The sequence below is a fragment of the Scophthalmus maximus genome, chromosome 9, assembly GCF_022379125.1.
Source record: "Scophthalmus maximus strain ysfricsl-2021 chromosome 9, ASM2237912v1, whole genome shotgun sequence".
NCBI lineage: Eukaryota > Metazoa > Chordata > Actinopteri > Pleuronectiformes > Scophthalmidae > Scophthalmus > Scophthalmus maximus.
In genome coordinates, this window is record NC_061523.1 from 22,958,912 (window position 1) to 22,980,848 (window position 21,937).

Below are 21,937 nucleotides of genomic sequence, written 5' to 3' on the forward strand. Positions count from 1 at the left end.
AGTTGAGGAGTCTTTCTGGGAATGTACCTGCAGTGTCCGTTTTTGCCTTAAAATGGCAGCAAGAGAGAAGAGTACCTTTGTATTTTATCCTGTAAAAATTAGGTTTAAGCAGATCAGGCACTTATTAATTTGTATCTTTCCGGAGGAAGTGGTTGAACTCTTTTATTCGTGAGATCAGTAGGTTGGTCTCATGTTTAAAAATAAAAACAATCCTTAACTTTCCACCAGCAACGAAACCAGAAACCAGAAGCAACGTGATAAGATGTGAAATGCTGCGAGTACTTTTCGGAAATGCACTACATCTTCTATAAACTCTTACTAGAGCTGCAACAGTTAATCGACTATTTTGATAATTTGATAATCGATTAATCAGTTCAAAAAGTCAAAATTCTCTGATTTCAGCTTCTTGAATGTGAATATTTTCTCGTAGATATATTTTCAAAGAAATATAGTTTCTTTGCTCCTCTGTGACAGTAAAACTGAATATCTTTGGTGTGTGGACGAAACAAAACATCGTCTTGAGGTTTTGGGGAACACGATCGACATTTTGGACCAAACAACTTTTAAAATCGAGAAAATAATCGACAGATTAATCGATTAGGAAAATAATCCTCAGTTGCAGCCCAAACTCATTGAACTACTACTTTCCCACAAGGTCCCTGTGGTGTTTGAGTTCCATATCTGAGTCTAGTGTCTAAAAAGCTTTAACCACATCAACAGATTAAGAGTTAGTCAGTTAGTTAGTTAGTTCAAATAAGCAACAACGTCCTATAGTTTCAGAAACACTGTAAGAAGTGAGGCCACGACGTTTCTCGTGTTTTTATCTCATGTTTTTGGTTCGTCTCTGTTTACTCTCATCATAAAATTTCATAAAAAATATAATAGTCTCGTCTCGTGGAAGAACTGAGATCATTTGAATCCTCTCATCAGTAAAGGAATGTTACGTCTAACTGACAGATTTGAATATCTGGAAATAAGCACTTTGTGTGTAAAGTATTTTGTTTTAGTACCCAGTGTGTCGTCGTCGCACCTCAACGTACGGCAGCGGTTATTGTACAAAAAGAATTATTGTGATTTCTAAAAATCAACCGCCACAAGACAAACTACCGCTCGACCGCGTCCACGCCCAGCGTGAGGTCACCGGCCGCCGGGCTCTTGATTGGTTTGGTGCCGTACGTGGCTTCCTGCTCCGCCTCCAGGCGTCGGTACCTCGTGTGGAAGAAGAGGACGAAGCCGCAGGTGAAGAAGCTGAAGAGTCCGGACATGACGAGGGACGACACTGAGGGACAGAGGGGGGGACACGCGCTGCGTTCAGGGGGTGTCGGAATGATCGGGAGAAACAAGTTCCTGACTGAGATTATTCACGTGATCGATTCTGTCAGATAAGCTGTAACATGATGGACGGAAGTAGAAATGTAGAAACTTTAGATAAGTTCCGCTGAAAATTCACTTATTGCAAATGAATTTATTTTTGCTCAAATTTAATTTGTAAAAGGTTTGGAACACATTTAAAAAAAAACAGTTACAAAAGTGAAGAGCAAAAAAGATGAGAGTGAACGCACCTCTCTCTTCCCCCTCTCTCCCCTCCCCCTCTCATTCTCTCTTCCCCTTCTTCCCTCTATCTCTCTCTCCCCGTCTTTATCTTCCCTCTCTCTCTCTTCCACTCCCCCCTCTCTCTTCCCTCTCCTCCCTCTCTCTTTCCTCCCTCTCCCCCTCTCTCTCTCTCTCCCCCCTCCCCTCCCTCCCTCTCTCTCTTCCACTCCCCCCTCTCCTTCCTCTCTCTTCCCTACCTCTTCCCCTCTCTCTCTCTCTCTCCCCTCCCCTCCCTCTCTCTCTCTCCCTCTGTCAGGCGCTCATGGTGTCGGTGTGAAGGTCGTGACCTTTACCCTTCCAGCTGAGGACGGCGTCCCCGCAGGTGGACAGCGGCGAGGCGGCGAGTCGTTTGGTCAGAGCCTGGAGGAGGACGATGTAGAGAACAGACTGCACCTGTCTGCAGCAGAGCACAGGGAGGCAACTGATCACAGTTCATCTTGAATATTCAAACACATAAATAACCAGTAACAATCATCTAGTGGAAGTCAGATTAAAAAAAAAAACATCATGTTTACTCACTTTGAGGTATTGTGGTGAATAATCAATGTCTGATTTTAATTTCATCACTATTTACTTTTTATTTACTGGCTGCGGCAACACAACATTTAATATTAACTGCTGTCTCGTCATGTGTGTGCGTCACAGAGCGGGACAGTACAGGTACAGTACCCCGACACAAAGATGAGCCCGGCAGACGTGGCCTCTCCGACCGGATACGAACACTCCACCGACAGCTCCATGGCAACCGGGTAGATGGAGAAGCCGAAGAAGCCGAAGAGCGAGCAGACGGTCGCCACGGCGACTTTCTGCTGCCGCATCAGAGACACCTGAGGAGAAAATACAACTTTAAGGTTAAGAGGATATCGACAATCGACAATGTTCTCTGGAACAAATTTATGCGCGTGAAAGACATTGAGGCATCTTTAAGGAATATATGTGCACCTTTCCAACACAATAACTGCCAAATACACACATAAATATACATGATAAAAGGTTTATGATAAATTTAAGTTGCTTTAACAAGATATTAACATTTCATTCAGGAATTATGAAACACTGTAAGTCTAGTTTCGAGCAGCTATACATTATTAATGTATCTGTTAACAGCTTTAACTCTGTGGGCACCCATGAGGAATAAACATTATAGTGTTTTGTAAGTAATTTATTAAAAGTTGAAATTCTGTTCATAAATATAATAGATTAAATAAAAATCAATTGGGAGCAGATTATTTTGTAGGTTTAAAAGACATGTTAAAAAAAAGTTTACATTCACAGATCAAACTAAAATATTTAAACCATTCCTGCCTCTTTTATTTTATTTTGTTATTTTATTTAATGTTTTTTAATTTAATTTAAATTTATTTTTTAATTTAATTTAAAAAAAATAATAATTTAATAATTAATAATTTTTAATTATTATTTGTTTTTAATTGTTTTAATTTTATATTTATATTCTTATGTTATTCTGTTTTTATTTTATTTATTTTAGTTATTTTTTCATGTTATTTTGTTATTTTACAATTTTATATTATTTTGTCATTTTATTTTATTTTATTAAGTCATTTCAATTTTATTTTAGACACATTTACACATTTGGTGAAAAACAAAAAAGAGAATAGATAAAATTGAAAAAAAGAACAAAATAAATATGATGGACCATGTCTGATAATATTTAGCGTAGGGATCGGTCCATTGTATAGAACGAGATGACGGATTTTGAAACTAGAGAAAATAATGTCGAGAGAGAAATGATTAAGTAAAGTAAAGAGAAATTAAAATGAAGATGAGACAAAGGAAATCAAAACATTCTCGTCTGGTGTTCTCACCACGGAGAAGGCGATGAGGGCCAGAGCGGTGAGGCTCATGTTGACCTTCGTGGCCTCGATGAACCTCTTGGTCTTGTCCACGTACAGTCCCAGGGCGCCGGCGCCGACGATGCCGAAGACGATGAAGAGGGCGCCGCACAAACCGGCGAAGTCCTGCAGAGGAGAGAGGGAAACGAGTGGTTCCACCACTGACTTGGTTTGTTTATCTGTGTACATGTACTTATGCACAGTACTCACGTTGGCGTATCCCTGCACGCACAGGATCTGCTCCAGCAGCGTGGAGAAGCAGGTGAACGCGGCGATGCCCGAGCCGAAGCAGAGCAGCAGCACGAGGTAGGCTCTGTTCTTCAGCAGCTGCGGAGGAAACCAGGAAGCCAAAAGGAATTCAAATCTGATAAATAAGAAAACATTTGAAGTGACTCCAGTGTTCATGCCGCGCCCCTCACCAGTTTGATGCCCTGCACGAACGGCTCGGAGCCCGACGACTCGGCGCTGGCCGACGGCGGCGTGTGGGGAGTGCTGCTCCGTATCCCCACGGTCGCCAGGAAACAGATGAGGCACGCCGGGATGGCGTAGGCGAGCAACTGGAGGAGGAAGGAAACAGAAGGATGTGCTTGAGAATCCAGGGATTCTACGTCGACTGATTCTTCATATGTTAAACCGTCATCGTAGTCGTCGTCACGGCGGCGTCACGGCGGCGTCAGCCAACGAAGACTTCTCTTCCGGGCGCGACTCACCAGGACGGGGATCTGATCGGCCGTCCGAGCCATCGTAGGGGAGACGATGTTGGCGAGCAGGATGCCGAGGGGATTGGCTGAGGAGAAGGAAAAGAGAAGTGTGACTTTCGGTGACTCTGCTGCTCCTATTTTAAGAATCGGCGCAGATGTAATTCCACTTTCGTTCCTTTCTTTGTTTCAGTCACGTCGGCTCTTCGCTCAACGCCTGAGAAATATATACACCTAAAATTACTTCATCTTATTGAATTAATCCCTGATCCTGCAGCTTATTGTTCTACTCTCTTTTTCTTATGTATACACATTTTTGTCTTTGCTTTTATATAACTTTAATAACTTTTGAATTCCTATATATAATGAAACATATATATATATATATTTTTTTACACTGGTCATTTAACTGTGTAGATAAAGAGTTTGCTGCCAAAACGTGTTGAAACAAATGGAAGTGTTTGCAGTGTAAGCTGGAACTGGACAAATAAAACACAAAATATAATCAAAATAATCAAATTAATTACGTATTAAAGGTCCTCTCTTAGTTCTGTGTTGATCATTTTGACCTAAAAGCCATTTGTCAATAAAATTTCCCTAAAATCTGAATCATGACAAAAAAGCCAAAAAGTAATTGTGAGTTTTATTTCTGTTTTAAGTTTAGATCAACATTTCAAAAAAAAAAAAATCTTGTTTGCCATTTTTTTTGTGGATTTTCATATTACAAAACAAGGCAGACAGACTGACTTTAATTAACCCCACCCCACCCTGCCAGACAAATATGTAAATAAAAGCAATAAATGAACATAGTACCTGGTAAAAAGTTTTAATAACCTGAAATGAGTCATTAATGCTCCGTTTTTAAGTTCTTATAGAGATCCTGTTTTTTGGGCAATCCTCTGGTTTTCTAACTTTGGATATTTTCTTGAACATTTTCCTGAGAGGAGGGGCTGGAAGTGAGAACGCAAATGTTCCTCCAGACTTTTTCCTGAACTTTTCCTGAAAATTGTCCGGGTGAGGCTGTTTGAGAGAAAACAGCTGGAACGTCTCCAGTGGATTCCCAGCGAGCGAGTGGACGCGTTGACAACGTCAAACAAAAACTCTGCTTCCTGCGGCACAATTAGCATCGTCGTCCCGTCCCGCCTCCTGCACGCTCCACACGGACGCCACAGAATATTCCGGGAAAGTTTCCCGCTGTCGTGAACGGCGAACTCCAGGAAAATCCCCCCGCAATTCTGCGGACATTTTCCAGACTTCATGTCTGACAACCGCTTTTAAAAGTGAATCCACGTCCTGTTCAGTGCCGCTTCTGTCATGAAGTTTGATAAGAAAGAGTGAAAAACCCACTCACACATGGAGGCGATGGTGTTGGCCGTGGCCCGCTGGTGCTCGGGGAACCAGAGCGCCGCCAGCTTGGTGGGGGTGAATATGATGAGCGGCTGGGCCACGGCGCCGAGGGTCTGACCCAGCATCACTATCGCGTACATGTTGGCCTCGCCTGCGCCGGGCTGCACGGCCAGGTAGCGCAGGATGGCGCCGAACATGTTCAGCCACGAGCCCAGGATCAGCTGTGGAGGTCGAGAGGGCAGTTTGAGGATTATTCAAAAAACACGTTGATCCTATTTTTTTTTAGCCGGGGATAGGAGTTCGTACCGTGATCCGCAGCCCGAGCGTGTCCAGCATCCACGTGGTGGCGAAGCTGAGCGGGATGGCGACCACCATGTAGACCAGCGACAACCAGTTGATTGCCTCCAGACTGACCTTCAGGTAACGGGCAGACTGGTCGGCTACTGGTGCGAAGGTCAGCCAGATCTGCGGAGGCACGTGAAGAAGAAGTTTTATAACAAAAGTACAAGATACTAATTTATGGAAATAAAACTCACTGTGGAGTCTTGATGAAGTCTTGAATTCTGATTTTTCTGGGGGGGAAGAAATTCTAAATAGTGATCTTTCTGACAATTTTAATAATTTTAGAATGCTATATTTCTAATTTCTTTTTTATATATTTTATCTTATAATTTTTTTATTTGACTCTTTAATCATCTGCAGTATTTTTACTTTATATTTCTTACCTAATATTTTGTGATCTTCAAACTGATTTTGTTTCCTATTGTTGCCTTTAATTCTTCTGTGTTTTGAAAGATGCTATATAAAGTGTATCATTATAATTATTATAATTATTAATAATAATAATAATTGCAACTTGAATGGTAACAGTTGGTATTTCTTAAAGAGTATAAGAAATCAATTTTCTGTGACAATATGATATTGATCAATGTTAAGGTTTTTCTCTTTTTTAATAAATAGATCATCGTCAACATCCTGCAGAAAGCTTGATATAGCATTGAAATATATATTTTCTTGTTATTGCTCAATATTTTACACACATTAAATAACTGAAATTATGTTTTAACAAAGCACTTAAGACTTTACAATGTGCTTAAAGTATAATATACAAAAAATAATATTTGAAACTATTATGAATCGATTAGTAATCAATTACTAAATTAATCGCCAACTATTATGATCATCGATTAATCGCTTCAAGTAGTTTTTATGAAAACATTTTTTCTCTAATTTCAGCTTCTTAAATCTGAATATGTTCTGGTTTCTTTGCTCCTATGTGACAGTAACCTGAATATCTTTGGTGTCGTGGACAAAACAAAACTTCATCTTGAGGATTTGGGAAACACCATCAACATTTTTTACAATTTTATGACGTTTTATGGACCAAACAACTACTCGATTAATTGAGAAAACGATCGACAGATTAATCGATTGTGAAAATAATCGTCAGATGCAGCCCTAAAACATATTGTCAAAAAGAAAAAGACGAAACACATTAAAGCAACTCTGCAGATGTATGTTGAGCTGTGAGTTCTGGGTCCTGCAGGTGTTGAAGATCACTTCCCCTAAAAAAGATATTTCCGTTCTGGTCTGTGTTTATTTCAAATAGACTGTCAACGGTCAGTTCACTGTTACAATCTGGTAAATGTTGAATACATCGTCTCTCTCTCTGCGTGTCTGGAACAGTCTCATATCCTTAATAAAAAGTAATAAAAGTTTCACAGAGACCAAACAAGACAGGATAAAAGCTTCAACGCCCTTCTGTAAAAATCTGCAGTGTGACCCCGAGCTGACCCCGAGCCAACACTCTGACATGTCACTACGAAATAAGCAAAGGGAAGAAACGAAGACTGACAAGATTTGCTCTTTCAATCTTTTCCGCTGCAAATCCATGAATCCACGAGTGTCCGATACCCGCGAAACTAAACATGCGTTGTGATGTGTGTCGTTATTTTTCTTCTCCTTTTCATTTTCACTGTTATATTCTGTCATGACAAACGGGAGCTGATCATCAAACACGCAGATTTTTTTCATCTTTAATAAAAGACTTGCGATTCAATCTGTGGATGAGCTTCAGGCTCAGATTTTTCATAAATGATCTCGCAGTCATGTGACACAATGTTTTAGAAAAAGAGTTAGTGACAACACACACGCCTGAGGAAGAAATGTTTTCCTGTTTCCCTCTCATATGACACCACACAACACGCACATGCCGCAGATATTTTTATTAAAGGAGACGTACTCTGCTTTTTTTTTGTCTTCGCCTTTCCTCTGGTTTTTTTTGTGAATGTAAAAAGATCTGCGCAAGTTAAAAAAGCCCCAAAGGAAGAAAACTCTGACGCCCCTGAAACACCGACACAGAATCAACCAAAGAATGAATGAATGAATGAATGATTGAATGAATCTGACCCGGTAACTAAACCGAGGCCACAGAAGGCAGCACCGGTACAACTCTCTCCCTTCAGTGAACAAAGACGAATGTATGAGCCGGTCAGCTGATCCCGACACACTAAGCCGCTGCTGTCGCAACCCTGAGCAAGAAAAATGCTTCTGAGGCCTTTTTTTTTTTTTTTTTTTACATCTGCACACATTCCTCCCCCCTCGGAGGATCAAGACCCTCAGGTTGTCACATAACCACCATGTGTCCACAGAGTTCCATATTGTGTTGTTGAAACGATGAAGTGTAGACGCCTGTAAACAAAACCAAATCTGTCGCTGCAGGAAACATCAACGAATTACTCTGTAAAAATTAGTTTTAAGAGATTATCTTTTATATGTCTCTCAGTATGTCTCTTGACAATTCTTTATATACATATATATATATATATATATATTTCCTTTTGATCGGTTGGTGTTTGTTATGTGCTTATGAAAGTAAAATGACATTTGCAGATACACATTATATCTTTTATACTTTAATACACGTATACGGATGGTGAATGAAATGAAAGTAGTGCTGCGTTCCATTATACCTCCGAATCAGGAACTCGGAACTCTGGGGTTGGTGAAGTTTTGCTCTGACCTTCCGAGTCAAAATTTCCGAGAGTAGGAACCTGCGTTCCGTTGTTCCTCGGAACTCGGAGCTCGGAACCCAGAAGTCGGGGTGTCCGAGTTCCGAGGTATAATGGAACGCTGGGTTATTCCGCGTTCCTTTGTATCCCGGAGCTCGGACGTTAGGGGGTTGTCGTTCCATTACACCTCGGAACTGTGAACAATGAAGCAGTGTTTAAAGAAAATAAATCAATCAATTTACAAGACCAACTACATCTTTCACCCTGAGCCCCTCAGCTAATGATTCACGCAGATTGACGTCTCGCTGGCTCGTCAGCTGCTGTTTGCCTCGTCGTGAATGACCCCTCCGACAGCTGAGCTCCTTTTGTGAGCGGGGACACCAGACCCACGGAGACAATGGCTCCCACGGAGAGGACGAGTCCTGTGGGAGCTGGAGAAAGGTGAGGGAGGGAGGGAGGGAGGGAGGGCGGGAGGGGCTCGGCACGCTTGCCTCCAGACACACTCGGCCCGACAATGACAACATCACCGGGGGAATAGATATCAGGCTCCAGCGAAACATGAGGGGGCTCGACCACATGTCATCTACCTGCTGTGCTCACAGCCCAGTCGGCTGTTTAAAGGGGCCTTCGGCTGTTTAAAGGGGCAGTCTGCGATTTTGGAGAAAACTCCAAAAGTTTCTCTCTTTGTTGTTGTTGTTGTTTTTGTTGTGATTTTACTGCTCAGGCCGGGGCCGCGAACCCGCAGCCTCGGGTACGGGAGGCCTACGCGCTTAACGCTAGGACCAAAACCACCTGAGTCGTGGCTTAAGGTGTCGGGGGTTAGCCCGGGACCCAGACGAATCCTGGGGTCCCCTCCATTGGGAAGTGATTTCCACCCCCCGGCAAAAGACTTGCCAGTCCAATCACAACCAATTATCTGATAATGGGCGGAGTTTATATCATTACAACTTATTTGTCATTCGATTTACAAGAAAAAAAAACAGATTTTTTTTCCGGCGCACACACAGAACCGACCGCTAGCAGCACGTGAGGAAATATTCGCAGATTTTTACAAAAACGTGATTCGCGTTAGAATCGCTAACTGCGCCTTTAACGCCAGAAAAAAAAAGGCCAGAGAACTTCAGAGGTGGACGACTAAGGCAACTAAAGGAGCGTACAGTTGCAGCGGGCAGTTTATTAAGTGTGATGATGATATTCCAATTATTTTAATGAGTTCTAATGTCGCGCTCACACCAAACGCAGAGCAAATTTTCTCAGCTTCACTCGAAAAAAAACATTTGAACTTGAATAAGAAATTTGCGCGTACAAATATTTGTGGGTTCAGACAAGAAACTTTTTTTTGTAGTTATTACTCATGTTTCTTTCATTCTTTTCTTTGACAATTATTTTAAACCAATTTATGTGCTAAATAACTTCAATTTCAAACTGTGATTTTATTTGTGGTCTTACTTTTAAATGCTGTATTATAGTATGCGCTGTTTCCGTTTTTGAGCAATTGTATTATTTTGTGTATTGTCTTTTCCGTTTTGTTTTCCTTTTTTAAAATGTGTCCTTGTTTGTGAAGCATGTTGTAATGGCCGTTTTAAAATGTGCAATAAATATTATTATTATTAATAATATTATTATTATTAATAACGTCACTAATAAACAGTGATTTTCATTCGTAACGCCCGCCATTTATCAGCTGAATGTTAATTAATTATCTGATTGAGTGATTATGATTTTGATTTATCATATTTACTTTTGACACATCTAGGCTTCCATACGTCTGAGTCTTTTCGCCCTTAGGAGCTTTTTTCTTAAAATCCGGCGAGTTGTTGACTTGTTTGTTGACTTGTTTATTGATTATCAACGAAGTGTTGCGGAGTTGGAACTCTGTTGTGTGTTGACTGGTCACGTGGACCGGAAGAAGCCACTTGTCATCACTCACCATCGCGTTGGAGCAGTTCAACAGACACAGCACCAGCAGCACGAACCACCGTCGCTTGTAGACTTTGAAGAGCAACAGTTTCTTCAGTTCCGGGTTCGGTTCCCGCGGAACCTCGGAGGAAACCGTCTGAGCCTCGGAGGAGGAGGAGGAGGAAGAGGAAGAGGAGGAAGCGGCGGCTTCACCACCAGGATCCATTAGTGCGGTCGACGGTTCGGCTACGGTCACGTTAGATTAACTCACCACTGGGGAACGAAAACGAACTCGGAACAAAACAGAACACACGAACTGTACATCCATAGTTTTCCCCCTGGGCGGTTTAGAACCATGACCGGACACCGGGAGACGACGGAGGAGGAAAGAGGTCGTGACGCGTCGCCCAGTGGTTCCCGGCACGACTCCACCGGCTTCAGTGCTGGATCGAAGATCTCCTCTCCAGTGAGAGGAGAGGATGGACCACTCGGTCGCTAAAACAAATACTCCCTGAGAAATGGACTATGTACGCTTTAATGCCTACAACTTCTGATTCGAAACCTCTTTATATTCAGTCAGTGTTTTGGAACAGTGTCGCTGGCCTTCACAAACAAACAATGTAAACAGGGTTAGGGGGTAAATAACACACACACATTATGTTTACATTTATTTCTTTTTTTTGTTGTACCTGTCCATATGCAAAGAGTGAGAGCTCTTCCCGTTGTCAACATCTCTGACTGACAACGCGCTCCTCCCTCTCTTTAACCCTTTGTGTGTCTTTGTGTTTGTGTTTTGTTTTGCCTCTTAGGAAAGCTACTTGAAAAGAAAGAGATGTTCTGGATAAACAACTGGATATTGACTCAACTTTACCTGCGTTGTATGCATCAGCCCTCACAGCCATTATCTCAAAAACTCATTTTTATGAGTTGTATGCTGACAGTTTGGCATCAAAATCCTGGGAATGATATCATATTGCTCTCATTATTACATTCATTTAAAAACAAGTGTCCTGCAGAAATCTGGCACGATTCTTCCAAATGTAGCCTACTGCACAAATTATTACATACAGAATTGCATTTATATTTACATCACCTATATTAAGAGAGATTTGTTTTCACCGATTTTTCATTTTTATATATACAATATTATATATGTATGTATGTATCCATACAAGCACCAAACAGAGGAGAGAAACAAAGACCATAAATTCTGATTATAACCATTTCTGACACATGCGGAGCAGCAGAAAGATGTGATATATAAATAAAGATTAATAACCACCATGTTGATCAAGATTTAATAATGTTTACAGGTGCAGTTGCAGGTTTGTAACATAATGATTTCAAACACCTGATGCATAATTGATGCAAAACAGAATTGAAGGAGCAACTGTTCATCAATCCATATATATAGAGTAAACTACTATTAAATACACTAGTAATAGAATAAGATGAGTAAATAGTTTAGTAGTTCCACAATGTGGAAATTTGCCATGTTACAGCGGCAAATGGGGAAGTAAAAATAAGAAACATTAGTAAGAAAAGTATTAAATATCTAAACAAGCAAGATAAACATTAGGAAATATAAAATAATGCATGTATATGATAATAACAATGTAAATAGAATTGGACAGAGAAGCTATTAAATTGAAATCACTCAAACGTTATTCATATTGCATCATTCAAACAAGTCCAATGCACCAAAATGATCAATGATCGAAGAGACAGCAACGAAAGAAGGGAGTTAAGGTAGTAAAGGATATATAAAACATAAAAATAATAACAACAATAAATACAACCACGAAGCACTACACAAAATAAATTATGCTTGACTGATGTTAAATTCAAGATTCAAGAACTTTATTGTCAAATGTGAAAATAAGCAACTATATAACAAAATGTAAAAAAAATAAGTGAGAGAAGTATAAAATAAAGTTCTTCAATAAAATATAAGCAAACACAACAAGGATATTAATGATATAATCAAAGTGACTATTGTACATTGTGTGTAAGTGGTATTATAAATATGAAGTCTGTTTTAAGACGACATGATAAGTAAATGATAATACAAGTATAATAAATATTGCATGTGATCTATATAGTTAAATGAATAATAATACTACTATAGCAGGAGTGGGGTAGTCTTTAATATCTATATCCTCCTCCATGTAGATAGATCGATAGATAGATAGTTACTTTATTTATCCCAAGCTTTTTATATTAGTTTATACATATTCTTTTTTACTTACTGTTCTTTTAAAGTGACATATGTTTGCTATGCAAATGCACCAGTGGGAAAAGTTTTTAAAATTTCGTTGTAAAGTTTTACATGTGCAATGGCAATAAAAGGCTTCTATCTATATACAATATATACACAAACAAATGTAAAAAAAAATATACGAATGGCAAAAATTTTGAGAATAAGAATAATAAATATACATGAATATTAACAGTGGAAAAAGTGCATAGTACAATCAGTTAGCAGTAGTGTGCAGAGGAACATGGTAACAAGGAGGCGCAAATGTGCCGGGATTTATGTTTTAATTTCAATCCTGTAACAATAAATACAAACAATAAGCGGAGTGAATCATGTTGATTAAAAACATTCACATAGTGACAATCAGCAGTCATCGATCCCTTCATTTCCTTCTGATTAATAATGAATGACTCGCGTGGATCAATGTTAAAAATGAGCTGCACTCGTTAACCCCGCCCCCTCCCTCGCTCTTCCCTCCTCCCTCCCTCCCCTCCTGCTCCTCCGGCCCCCACTGCGCACGCGCAGGCGCTGCTCCGGGAGTTTGCTGTTTCGGCCTGTTCCGCGGCCGCTCGGTCATTTTCGCCTCTTTGTTTTACCGATAGTGGATTTTCTGCCCCGGATTCGAGCCGATACCCGGCGGACCGCGCTGCTCCCGAACAGGTCAGTTCGCCCGAGGTGTGGACCCGTCCCCCCGTCCCCCGCGAACCGAACCGCGTGTGTCCGTGCTCGGCGGTTCTCACACGGTCCCGGTTCGAGCCCCGCTCCTCCGCCACCTCCTCCTCGTTGTCTCCCCCCTCCTCCTCCTCCTCCTCTTCCTCCTCTCCCTCTCCTCGCACGTCTCTTTCCGCTGTTGTGCTCATGTGTCGGTGTATGGCGGCGGCCCTGCGGTCGCACACACACCGGTGGATGGGGTGTTTTTTTGGGGGGTGGTGGGGGCGGTTAGAAGTGCAACGGTAGCTAGCCGGGATGCACACACGGTTAGCCGCCGCCGCGGAGGGAGGGAGAGAGGCGGTAGGCTGGTAGTCCGTGGTGGCGGAGCCTGTCTCGTCATGTTTCAAATGCTGTTGTTCCCTAACAACCATTTCTTCTTTTCCCTTATTGAGCTGGAATGTTCTTGGGGAGGGAGGGAGGGAGGGATAGAGGAGGGGGGGGGGGGGTTGGAAAGGGAAGCTCATGGTCCACCATTTAGATCAGGCTAACCCTCCACCTCCTGCCGTGCAAAGTTCACTACGTGTGTGTGTGTGTGTGTGGAGGAGCAGGAGCAGGAGCAGCTCCGTGAGGGGGTTAGGTTGCAAATCAAGACACAAAGTTGGTGCTTATTCTTCTTCTGGGTGGATGTCGACCCTCGACACTGACTGCTGCTGCAGCCAGCTCTGTGTGACATTGTAGACGGGGGGGGGGGCAAAGCACAGCCAACAAGTCTGTGCAGTTATTTAGCAGAGGGGGGGGGCATGCATGTATGCAAAGAACAGCCAACAAGTCTGTACTGTTATTTAGTACAGAGCGGGTGAAGGGGGGGGGGGCATGCATGCAAAGAACAGCCAACAAGTCTGTGCAGTTATTTAGTAGAGAGGGGGGAGGAAGGGGGGGGGGCATGCAAAGAACAGCCAACATGTCTGTGATGTTCTATAGTAGAGAGAGGGGGGGGGGCATGCAAAGAACAGCCAACAAGTCTGTGCTGTTCTTTAGTAGAGAGGCGTGAAGATATCTGTGCACATGGAGTAACATGTTTCTGAGTGATGGACAAAGCGGGACGGAATTAGGTTTTTTGTTAACATTCTGGGGTTTATCCTCAACTTTTCTTTTTAGAGAACCCCTCACCAGGGACTCTGCAAAATGTGGTGGTGGTGGGTGACACGCAGGTCAAAACAGAAGGTGTTGCTAGAAAATACCTGCTGCTGCTTGAAGAGCATCCTCTCGGCAGCAGCCACACTGCAACCAACATCTGTGTCTTGTTAAGTCACTTCTCCAAAAAAAGAAGCTCGGACGCGCAAAAGGCCGTTTGCACGTTCGCCTGCAGAGAAGGAATGAAGGAAGGGGAAGCTTTCCTCAGAGCTCGCGTGAACGGGCCGACATTGGTTCTGGCCCCGATCTGACGCGTAGGTCACGTGAGATGTGAGATGATCGTGTGGACTCTCCTGCGCACATGCACTTGAGATTTGGGCGACGTGTTTGCGTATAATCGCCGAGTGTGGATTTGTCTCTGTGAGGGAGAAGATGTAGTTTTAATTACGAAACTGAACTTTTTCTAGCAGCTTTGTTTTGTAACTAAAACTTCAATACAAAACTCTCAAACACGGTGTGTGCGTGTGAGCGGGTTGTAACAGCTCTCTCGGACGGTTTCACTCGGTTTATAGGACTCGATGAGATGAAGAGTTCTTGGTTTTAGCTCCACGCAACGTTTGAAATGCCGTCGGGGAAAAAAATGACCGACACGTAATCTAGGTTTGACTTTTCACCAAAATGTGGCTCCGTAGTCAACAAACCTTTACACTTATTTACACTAAGCAGACTTTTGATATTCATCATTTTCATTTTGACTCCAAGCCGTGGCAGTTACTGTGCACTGACGTTAGAGCTGCTTCTTCATCACGTGCACGTTGGCAGAGGAAGTTGACTGACTGGCTGCTCTCGGATCTGATGCTTTCTTCCGTCACAGAGGGACGAGACCTGCCACTTTTATCTTTGCCCCGGAATCTAAATTTCTGGAACTTCAGACGCCAGTAAAAACCATATTTAAACGAACGATTAACAACTGCTGTAGCTGTGAACTGAACCGCTGACGGGCCCACTGAATGATGGTTCCCGACCGGCTGACAGTTGCTCGTCCGGCACTCGGCGATCCCCCGTATGATACGACCGTTGCATAACACGGGACACATACTCTCCAAGCATTGGCTTTCATGTTTCAAGTTTCCGCTCGCTTCGCAAAGGCAACCCCCCAAATTTACCCCGTGCGGCTGCACGACCCCTTGACCTGAAACTCAATAACATCCAATCTCATGTCAAAGATTTCTATAAGAACATGGCCATTTATTTTTCTCGCCTTGTTTTTAACACTGTTGTTGTTGTAGGTGGTCCCACCAGGCGATTTGATAAAACTGTTGGCACCGTTGCCGAGACAGGCGAGCAGGATAGGCGCTCTTACAGACCTGGACTGCTTGATAATGGGAAAAAGAAACAACCTCAATGGTAACTGAAGAGCCAGAAGATGTGTTTGTCCTTTTTTTCCTGGACAGGAAATTATCTTGGGCAACTTCCTGAATGAGCTGCAGAGCAACTGCCAACAAATTAAGCGGCAGCCTGGAGAGGCACTCGTCGCCTTCCTCTCTCCTCCTCCTCATCACCGAGTTTTAAAAAAACATTAAATAGGAACTAGAAACAAAAGAACGCTGCAGAAAGTAACTGTGCCCACAATTAAATCAGACTAAAGTTGCCGTGTTCAGCAATGTTGCTCCGGCAAAACGTTATTGGACAGGACAGATTCTCTCAGATTCAGATGGAACTCATTCGATCCTTCAGGTGCCAGTGAGGTGATGAAACCAGGAAGCCCAGTGCGTATTAAATCTCCCCCGTGGGTTCGAAGGCTTGTCGTCAGCTCATGGAGTTGTGATTCCACGAGAAAGGATTTTTTACAACTCGGTGAAGTCGACACAGCAGACCCACTTTATTCTCCGTCGCCATTTTTTCTTTTTCTTCGTCTCCTTCGCCCCGAAACCGTCAACTTTTGATCTTCAATGCGTCAACGCGGCGGTTCATCGTCTGAACGTGGCCTAAAGTCACGCTGTCCTTTAACAAAGAGATGTTTTTGTGGCTAATCAGATCATCTCAATCGAATTTCCAGGATCGGAAGTAAATCGAAAATTTCGAATTTGATAAAAACTTTTGAGTGCAAGTGTTTGCGTCATTGACCAACGGCAACGGTTTTGATGGTGCCGCTATTCGAGGAAACCAGAGCTGAAGGGTCGAGAGCTGCAACAGTTAATCGACTAAATAATCAACTACTAAATGATTCGCCAACTATTTTGATCATCGACTCATCAAGTCGTCTAAAATTCTCTGATTGAAGCTTCTTCAGTGTGAATGTTTTCTGGTTTCCTAGCTCCTCTGTGACAGTAAACTGAACATCTTTGGTGTCATGGACAAAACAAAACATCATCTTGGGGTTTTGGGGAAACACAACGGATATTTTTCACCACTTCATGGACCAAACGACTAATCGTTTAATCGAGAAAAAACAAATCGCCGGATTAATCGATAATGAAAATGATCGTTAGTTGCAGCCCGCGTAGTCCCCAAAATATTTGACGAGCTGCAAAATGTCAGGGAGAGGAAATGTCACACGGTGGGTTAAGTAAAAAGTAAACTTCATCCACGTTTCCATCCACTGCCATTGAGATAAAGATTTGGTTAGAGAGGTTCCATTACACCGTCACAGACGGAGAAGACGCAACATGATAATGCGGTTAAAAGAAAAACATAATCGTTGTGATTCAATTTGTCAAGTCCTTTTTAAGTCGCACGTTTTTGCATCGCGCCGTTATTGATCCACCAACTTCTCCCCCGTCCGCCGAGCGGGAAATCGTTTCACGGGCCGCAAAACTTTTTGTTTCTGTTTCTCCCGAACTTCCTCCTTAATCAGCATTCGGATCAATGAGCAGTAAAAGACACATTGACCGAAGCGAGCGCTAATGAATTCTTCGATGAAGACTTAATAGGTAAGAAATACTAATCAAAGCGGTAATAAGACCACAGAAGAAGAAGAAGAAGAAGAAGAAGAAGAAGAAGAACTTTGGGGGTGCAACCGAGTGGATTGAAATTCGAAAGAATCCTAATGTTAATTAATTAATTAATTGAAGCTAGAGACCCCGCGGGGCACGCGTGTCCTTCGCTGAGGAGAATTAATAACAAGGATGTTTTAATTCGTAGCCTGCATCAAGACCAGAGGACTAAAGGAAGAGATGAGAGAGATGAGAACGTCCTCGTGTCAGGCTGCAGCGGCTGCAGAGCTGATAAAAGATTCACGGCCGCTCGCTCGCCCCTGCTCTCGCCCCCAATCGTGTCTGCTTTGTGTCAACATCTCGGCGAACAGGTCGTCAACAGGTTGTGTGAATTTTAAACCGTTTCGACTTTGCGTCAACAGAAGAGGAGGAAGAGCAGAGGTGGATTCAGGTGGAGAGGAACAAGAGGCCGGGAGTCTGCGTTTTCAAATCTCCTTTGTCTTCTATAGATGCTTTATTCCTTTTTTCCTTTCCGACGGAGGAGAACAAGGGTTGGCATTAAAACCCAGATGACACGATCACCCACATTAAACCGGCGTTGAGCCTATTCCTCTCTCTCCCTGTGATACACGGCGAGCTTGTTTTCTCTGCGCGGTGCGTCGGCAGGCTGATGAACGAGCGGCGCGGCCTCCAGACTCGCTCGTTGGTTCGGTTAATGAAAACAGGAGGACGTTGTGCGTTAAGTGCTCCGGCGCCGACAGCGGCTCTGGAGCGGGTTCCTTCTCCGCTCGGTGGCTGCCAGGCGATGTAACCTCCTCCTCCTCGTGTCCCAGGTGTTCCAGTTGCTGCTTGACTTTTCTAAAAATCGCCACTCTGCTCTAACGACAGTGGACGCTACACGCGTTGACCTTTTTCCCGTTCATCGATTGGTTCAGGGACGGAAAATGGATTTGCAACTATTCCGATGATTGACGAAGGTGAAAGAGCAGAAAACGAAAAGGTTCCTCAAATGTAAAGATTTGCTGTTTTCTTTTTTTAATGTTCTATGATATTCAACTATGAATCTTGGGGTTTTGGATTCATGACCTGAACAACTGAGTCCGTTTCTGTCAGAGATTTGTTCCTGTTAAAAGGGAGTTTTTTCCCATTGTGGGATTTGTTGGGTTTTCCCTGTAATATTGTAATATTGACCTCAATATGTAAAGTAGCTTGAGACAATGTATGTTGTGATATGGCGCTATACCAATAAATTGAATTTAATTGAATTGAATTGAAAGATTGGAGCCAACAAGACGCGTGAATACGTGAACTTGGGCTTTGAGAATATGTAATGGGTGCGTTTGTTTTGTTGGGCTTCAAGTGTTTCAGTTAAGTAGTTGGTGGGGCTAAAGGTTAGGATACTATACTATAGTCCAATGGCTTGTTCACGCCAAACGCAAAGCGTGCGATTAAGATCAGGCTACATACAGAGTCATTACAAAGTCGTAGAAATATTTCAGCTTGAGCGAAATATTTTCGTGACGCGATGTCGCGGAAGCAAATCAGCGTTGGGATCCTCCCGACGCCCGTGTCCGCCGGAGAACGACCGGATATTCACGAGTAAACACAAATGACCCTCCGGCCAAACTCCTGCGAGTATCGCAATGCAAAAATTGTTGTATAAAGTGAATGTATAAAGCTCCTTTACAACATTTCTCACACTTTTTTATGAGCTGGTTCTGGTTTTATTTATCCGATATTTCACCCACAGCCCTTTTCTCCACCAGCTTTCAGTTCTGGGAAAAAACAAGGAGTCACCAAGACTGAATTAATCCCCTTTCGAGGCTCTGAAGTCGGCGTCTCGACGTATCCTGATGATGAAAAAGGCAGTTACTCCTAAATGCCTCTTTAATACTCCAACTAAAGATTTTCATTTTCTGTTGATCTGCAAATTATTTTCTTGATTAATTGATTTGTTGTCATGTCTAAAAATAAGGAAGAAAACTTAAACCGACAGTCCAAAACCAAAAAATATTGAATCTACAATGGCTTAAAACAAAGTTATGACACTGGAGAAATTAAAATGAGTACATGCTTATTAATCGTCTGATAGTTTGAGTCGTGATTTTTCAGGTCACTAAACTGTTAGAGGTCACAGCCGTTGGAAAGGACGTAAAAAAGAGTGAAATGTTGAAATGAGAGTTTAGGAGGAGAGACAGAATGGTCACGTACACTAGGGTTAAAGATGTATATCTTATTATCTCACCTCCGCTATCATCGTGTGATTATTGTTGAGTCTGGTTGTTTCCTCCGGTCGAAGCTTCGCTCCCGAAAACAACCAAACAGACGATACAACAGGTCAGCCGTCATTGAGCGGTCCGTCAGCCGTTTGATAAAAGAACCTGGTCAAGGGTCAGCGAAGGGTCTGCCTCTGCGTCACGGCGACGCACGAGCGACACCGCTTTTTTTGCAGCTCTGTCGGTTTTTAACAAGCCCAGGAAGCCCCTTTGTTAAACGAGCGTCGGCATGGGGTCAAACGAGGAAATAATTAGCCGCCCGCCTCGTTCCTCAGCCCCGGCTCGTACTGTAAATGGGGTAATAACTGTCATCTGTGGGCCTCAACCCGTCTCGTGCCTGTGGCCTGGAGCCCCACGGGCTGTGGTTAAAAAAAACAAACTGTGAAGCGCAAGACAGGAGCACGCCACTGTTCACCCACAACGACCACGTAATGGCTCATTGCGTTTCTCCTCCAATATTTAGTCTTATTATTTTCGAGAAGTGGAAACATGAGCGACTGACAGAGAGCCGTTGGAAATGCCGTCAATCGTCAGTTCTTCCCTGTAGCGGCGGCAGCAGCAGCAGCGTGACTACATCCTCTTAACACGGACAGCAGATGAGGATTTATCATCTCATGCAGCGGAAGAGGTTTAGTGTTAAGTTGTGATAAGTTGATTAAGCGATTGGATGGTCCATCAGAAAATGAGCTGACGGCAGTTTTTTCTCGTTCAAGTCACTTATCGTGGGAAAGTACACAACGAGCAGTGAGGATATGTGGGACATGGTGTTTTGTATCATTGTAGATTAAATGTGTTATAGTTTGGGGCTGGTGGTTTGGACAAAATGAACAATTTGAAGAGCGGATCTTGGGGGTTTGGGGAACCGTGACGAGGGGTCGGGTATGGAAATCTACTGGACAGAATCGCCACACACACATTTTAAGTGCCTCGTTTCGGTGCCTGAGCTATTTACTGAAATAGTTGCCCCGCTCACCGGTATGGCATTTATTTAGTCTCAGAATTTCGGCCACGTTAAAGCGCGGATGTGATACAAGTGCACAGCACAGTATCCGCAAATTCGCGAGCGAGCGTTCCTGCATAACTGTGGTTCCGAGGCTGAGATGAGTGTGAACTCGCTCCACGCTCGCAACTGCTCAACATGGCTATGGCATTTATTTTCTCTAAAAATGTGTTAATCTGTTAAATTTAAGTTCCAATTTGCCTTAGCAAAGTCAGAGCTGGTTAATGTGGCCCGGGAAAGGGCAGTGGGGGGTCACCCACTGAAGCTGCTGCCCCCGTGACCCTAACCCTGGATAAGCTTTTGAAGATGATGATGATGATGAACTATTTCATCGTTGACCGTCATTTTGTGGGTTTTTTTTAATAGAAAAAAAGTATAGATTTAGCATTGTATTGAGGAAAATACGCTACGATACCAAACCCTAACTGTGACGGGCATGTTTTTCTATTTTCAGACGTTTTGTTCATTAAATGAATCCGTTAATCAAATGAATTGTTGTGAAAATGAGGCCAAATGCTTCTCAAATGGAGGATTTGGGAGAACGCTAACCCGAACATTTCATTGGTTCAGTTAAAACGAGCATTTTGAAGACACCACGTTGGATTCTGGGACGGCGTACGTAAATAATCTGCAGATTAATCAATCATTTAAAAAGGTCGCTCGCGGCACCTGCTTGCTGCTGTGACCATTTAAAGGGAAGTGACCTCTGCTGACCTCCCATCTCACTGTATAAGATGGTGGTGTCCAGGACCCGCCCCCACCCACCACCACAAACGACCCTTCCCTAAATCTTCCCTGCCCCCTCAGGGTCTCTGGAGGTCGGGAGGCCAAGAGCTTCAGAAGTGGGCCACTTTGACCTGAGCGCATTTCTCTAAGCGGCGTGCGTGTGTGGTTTATGTCAACGTGACGTCGAGCGGCGTAAGACAGAGGCGACGGACAGTGAGTCAGTTTTAATAAAAGGCCAGAGTCTACACATTTACATTTCAGTTATTCAAAGCTTTTTAACTTGTTTGTTTGTACGCCACGTGCATATTTATCTCCTCAGAAAACTCTAATTTGTGTTTGTGTTAAAGAAAACAGAGTTTATTGTGAGGACCAAAGCTGAGAAACGACGGAAACTCACATTTCATCCCCTGAAATCATTAGTAAGTCAAAGGAAAATGAATCCGCAACTATTTGGATATAGTTGACAAATTGTTTCATTCTCCCGTCCGAGTGTCTCAAATGTGATAATTCGCTTCTCTCGTCTGTTTTCCGTTGTTGTAAACGGAACTTCTCGGGG

At 42.9% G+C, this 21,937-nt stretch overlaps 2 protein-coding genes across 2 annotated transcripts in view; one reads left to right on the top strand and one right to left on the bottom strand.

Annotated features, from left to right (window-relative positions):
• Positions 1-473: 473 nt before the first annotated feature.
• On the bottom strand, positions 474-10,829 carry slc49a3 (solute carrier family 49 member 3). The gene is made up of 10 exons (XM_035649101.2): positions 10,433-10,829; positions 5,798-5,956; positions 5,496-5,712; positions 4,157-4,233; positions 3,866-4,003; positions 3,657-3,773; positions 3,420-3,572; positions 2,263-2,420; positions 1,887-1,990; positions 474-1,279 (listed from the first exon to the last, which is right to left on the bottom strand). Exons 1-10 carry the CDS (start codon positions 10,625-10,627, stop codon positions 1,104-1,106), a joined length of 1,494 nt encoding a protein of 497 aa, XP_035504994.1. The 5' UTR covers positions 10,628-10,829; the 3' UTR covers positions 474-1,103.
• Positions 10,830-13,165: 2,336 nt separating this feature from the next.
• Positions 13,166-21,937, top strand: part of LOC118319581 (polycomb group RING finger protein 3) — a 41,963-nt gene continuing 33,191 nt past the window's right edge. Inside the window, exon 1 of the mRNA XM_035650074.2 lies at positions 13,166-13,318. The gene's annotated coding sequence lies outside the window, so the exon portion shown is untranslated. The remainder of the gene's footprint in view (positions 13,319-21,937) is intronic.

Bases quoted from the DNA above. Each gene is read 5' to 3' on its own strand.
- slc49a3 (XM_035649101.2), bottom strand. From the start codon at position 10,627: ATGGATCCTGGTGGTGAAGCCGCCGCTTCCTCCTCTTCCTCTTCCTCC. The intron at 4,004-4,156 runs GTGAGTCGCGCC...TTCCTCCTCCAG, and splicing joins CCGATCAGATCCCCGTCCTG to TTGCTCGCCTACGCCATCCC. The intron at 1,280-1,886 runs GTAAAGGTCACG...TCTGTCCCTCAG, and splicing joins CGCCGTCCTCAGCTGGAAGG to TGTCGTCCCTCGTCATGTCC.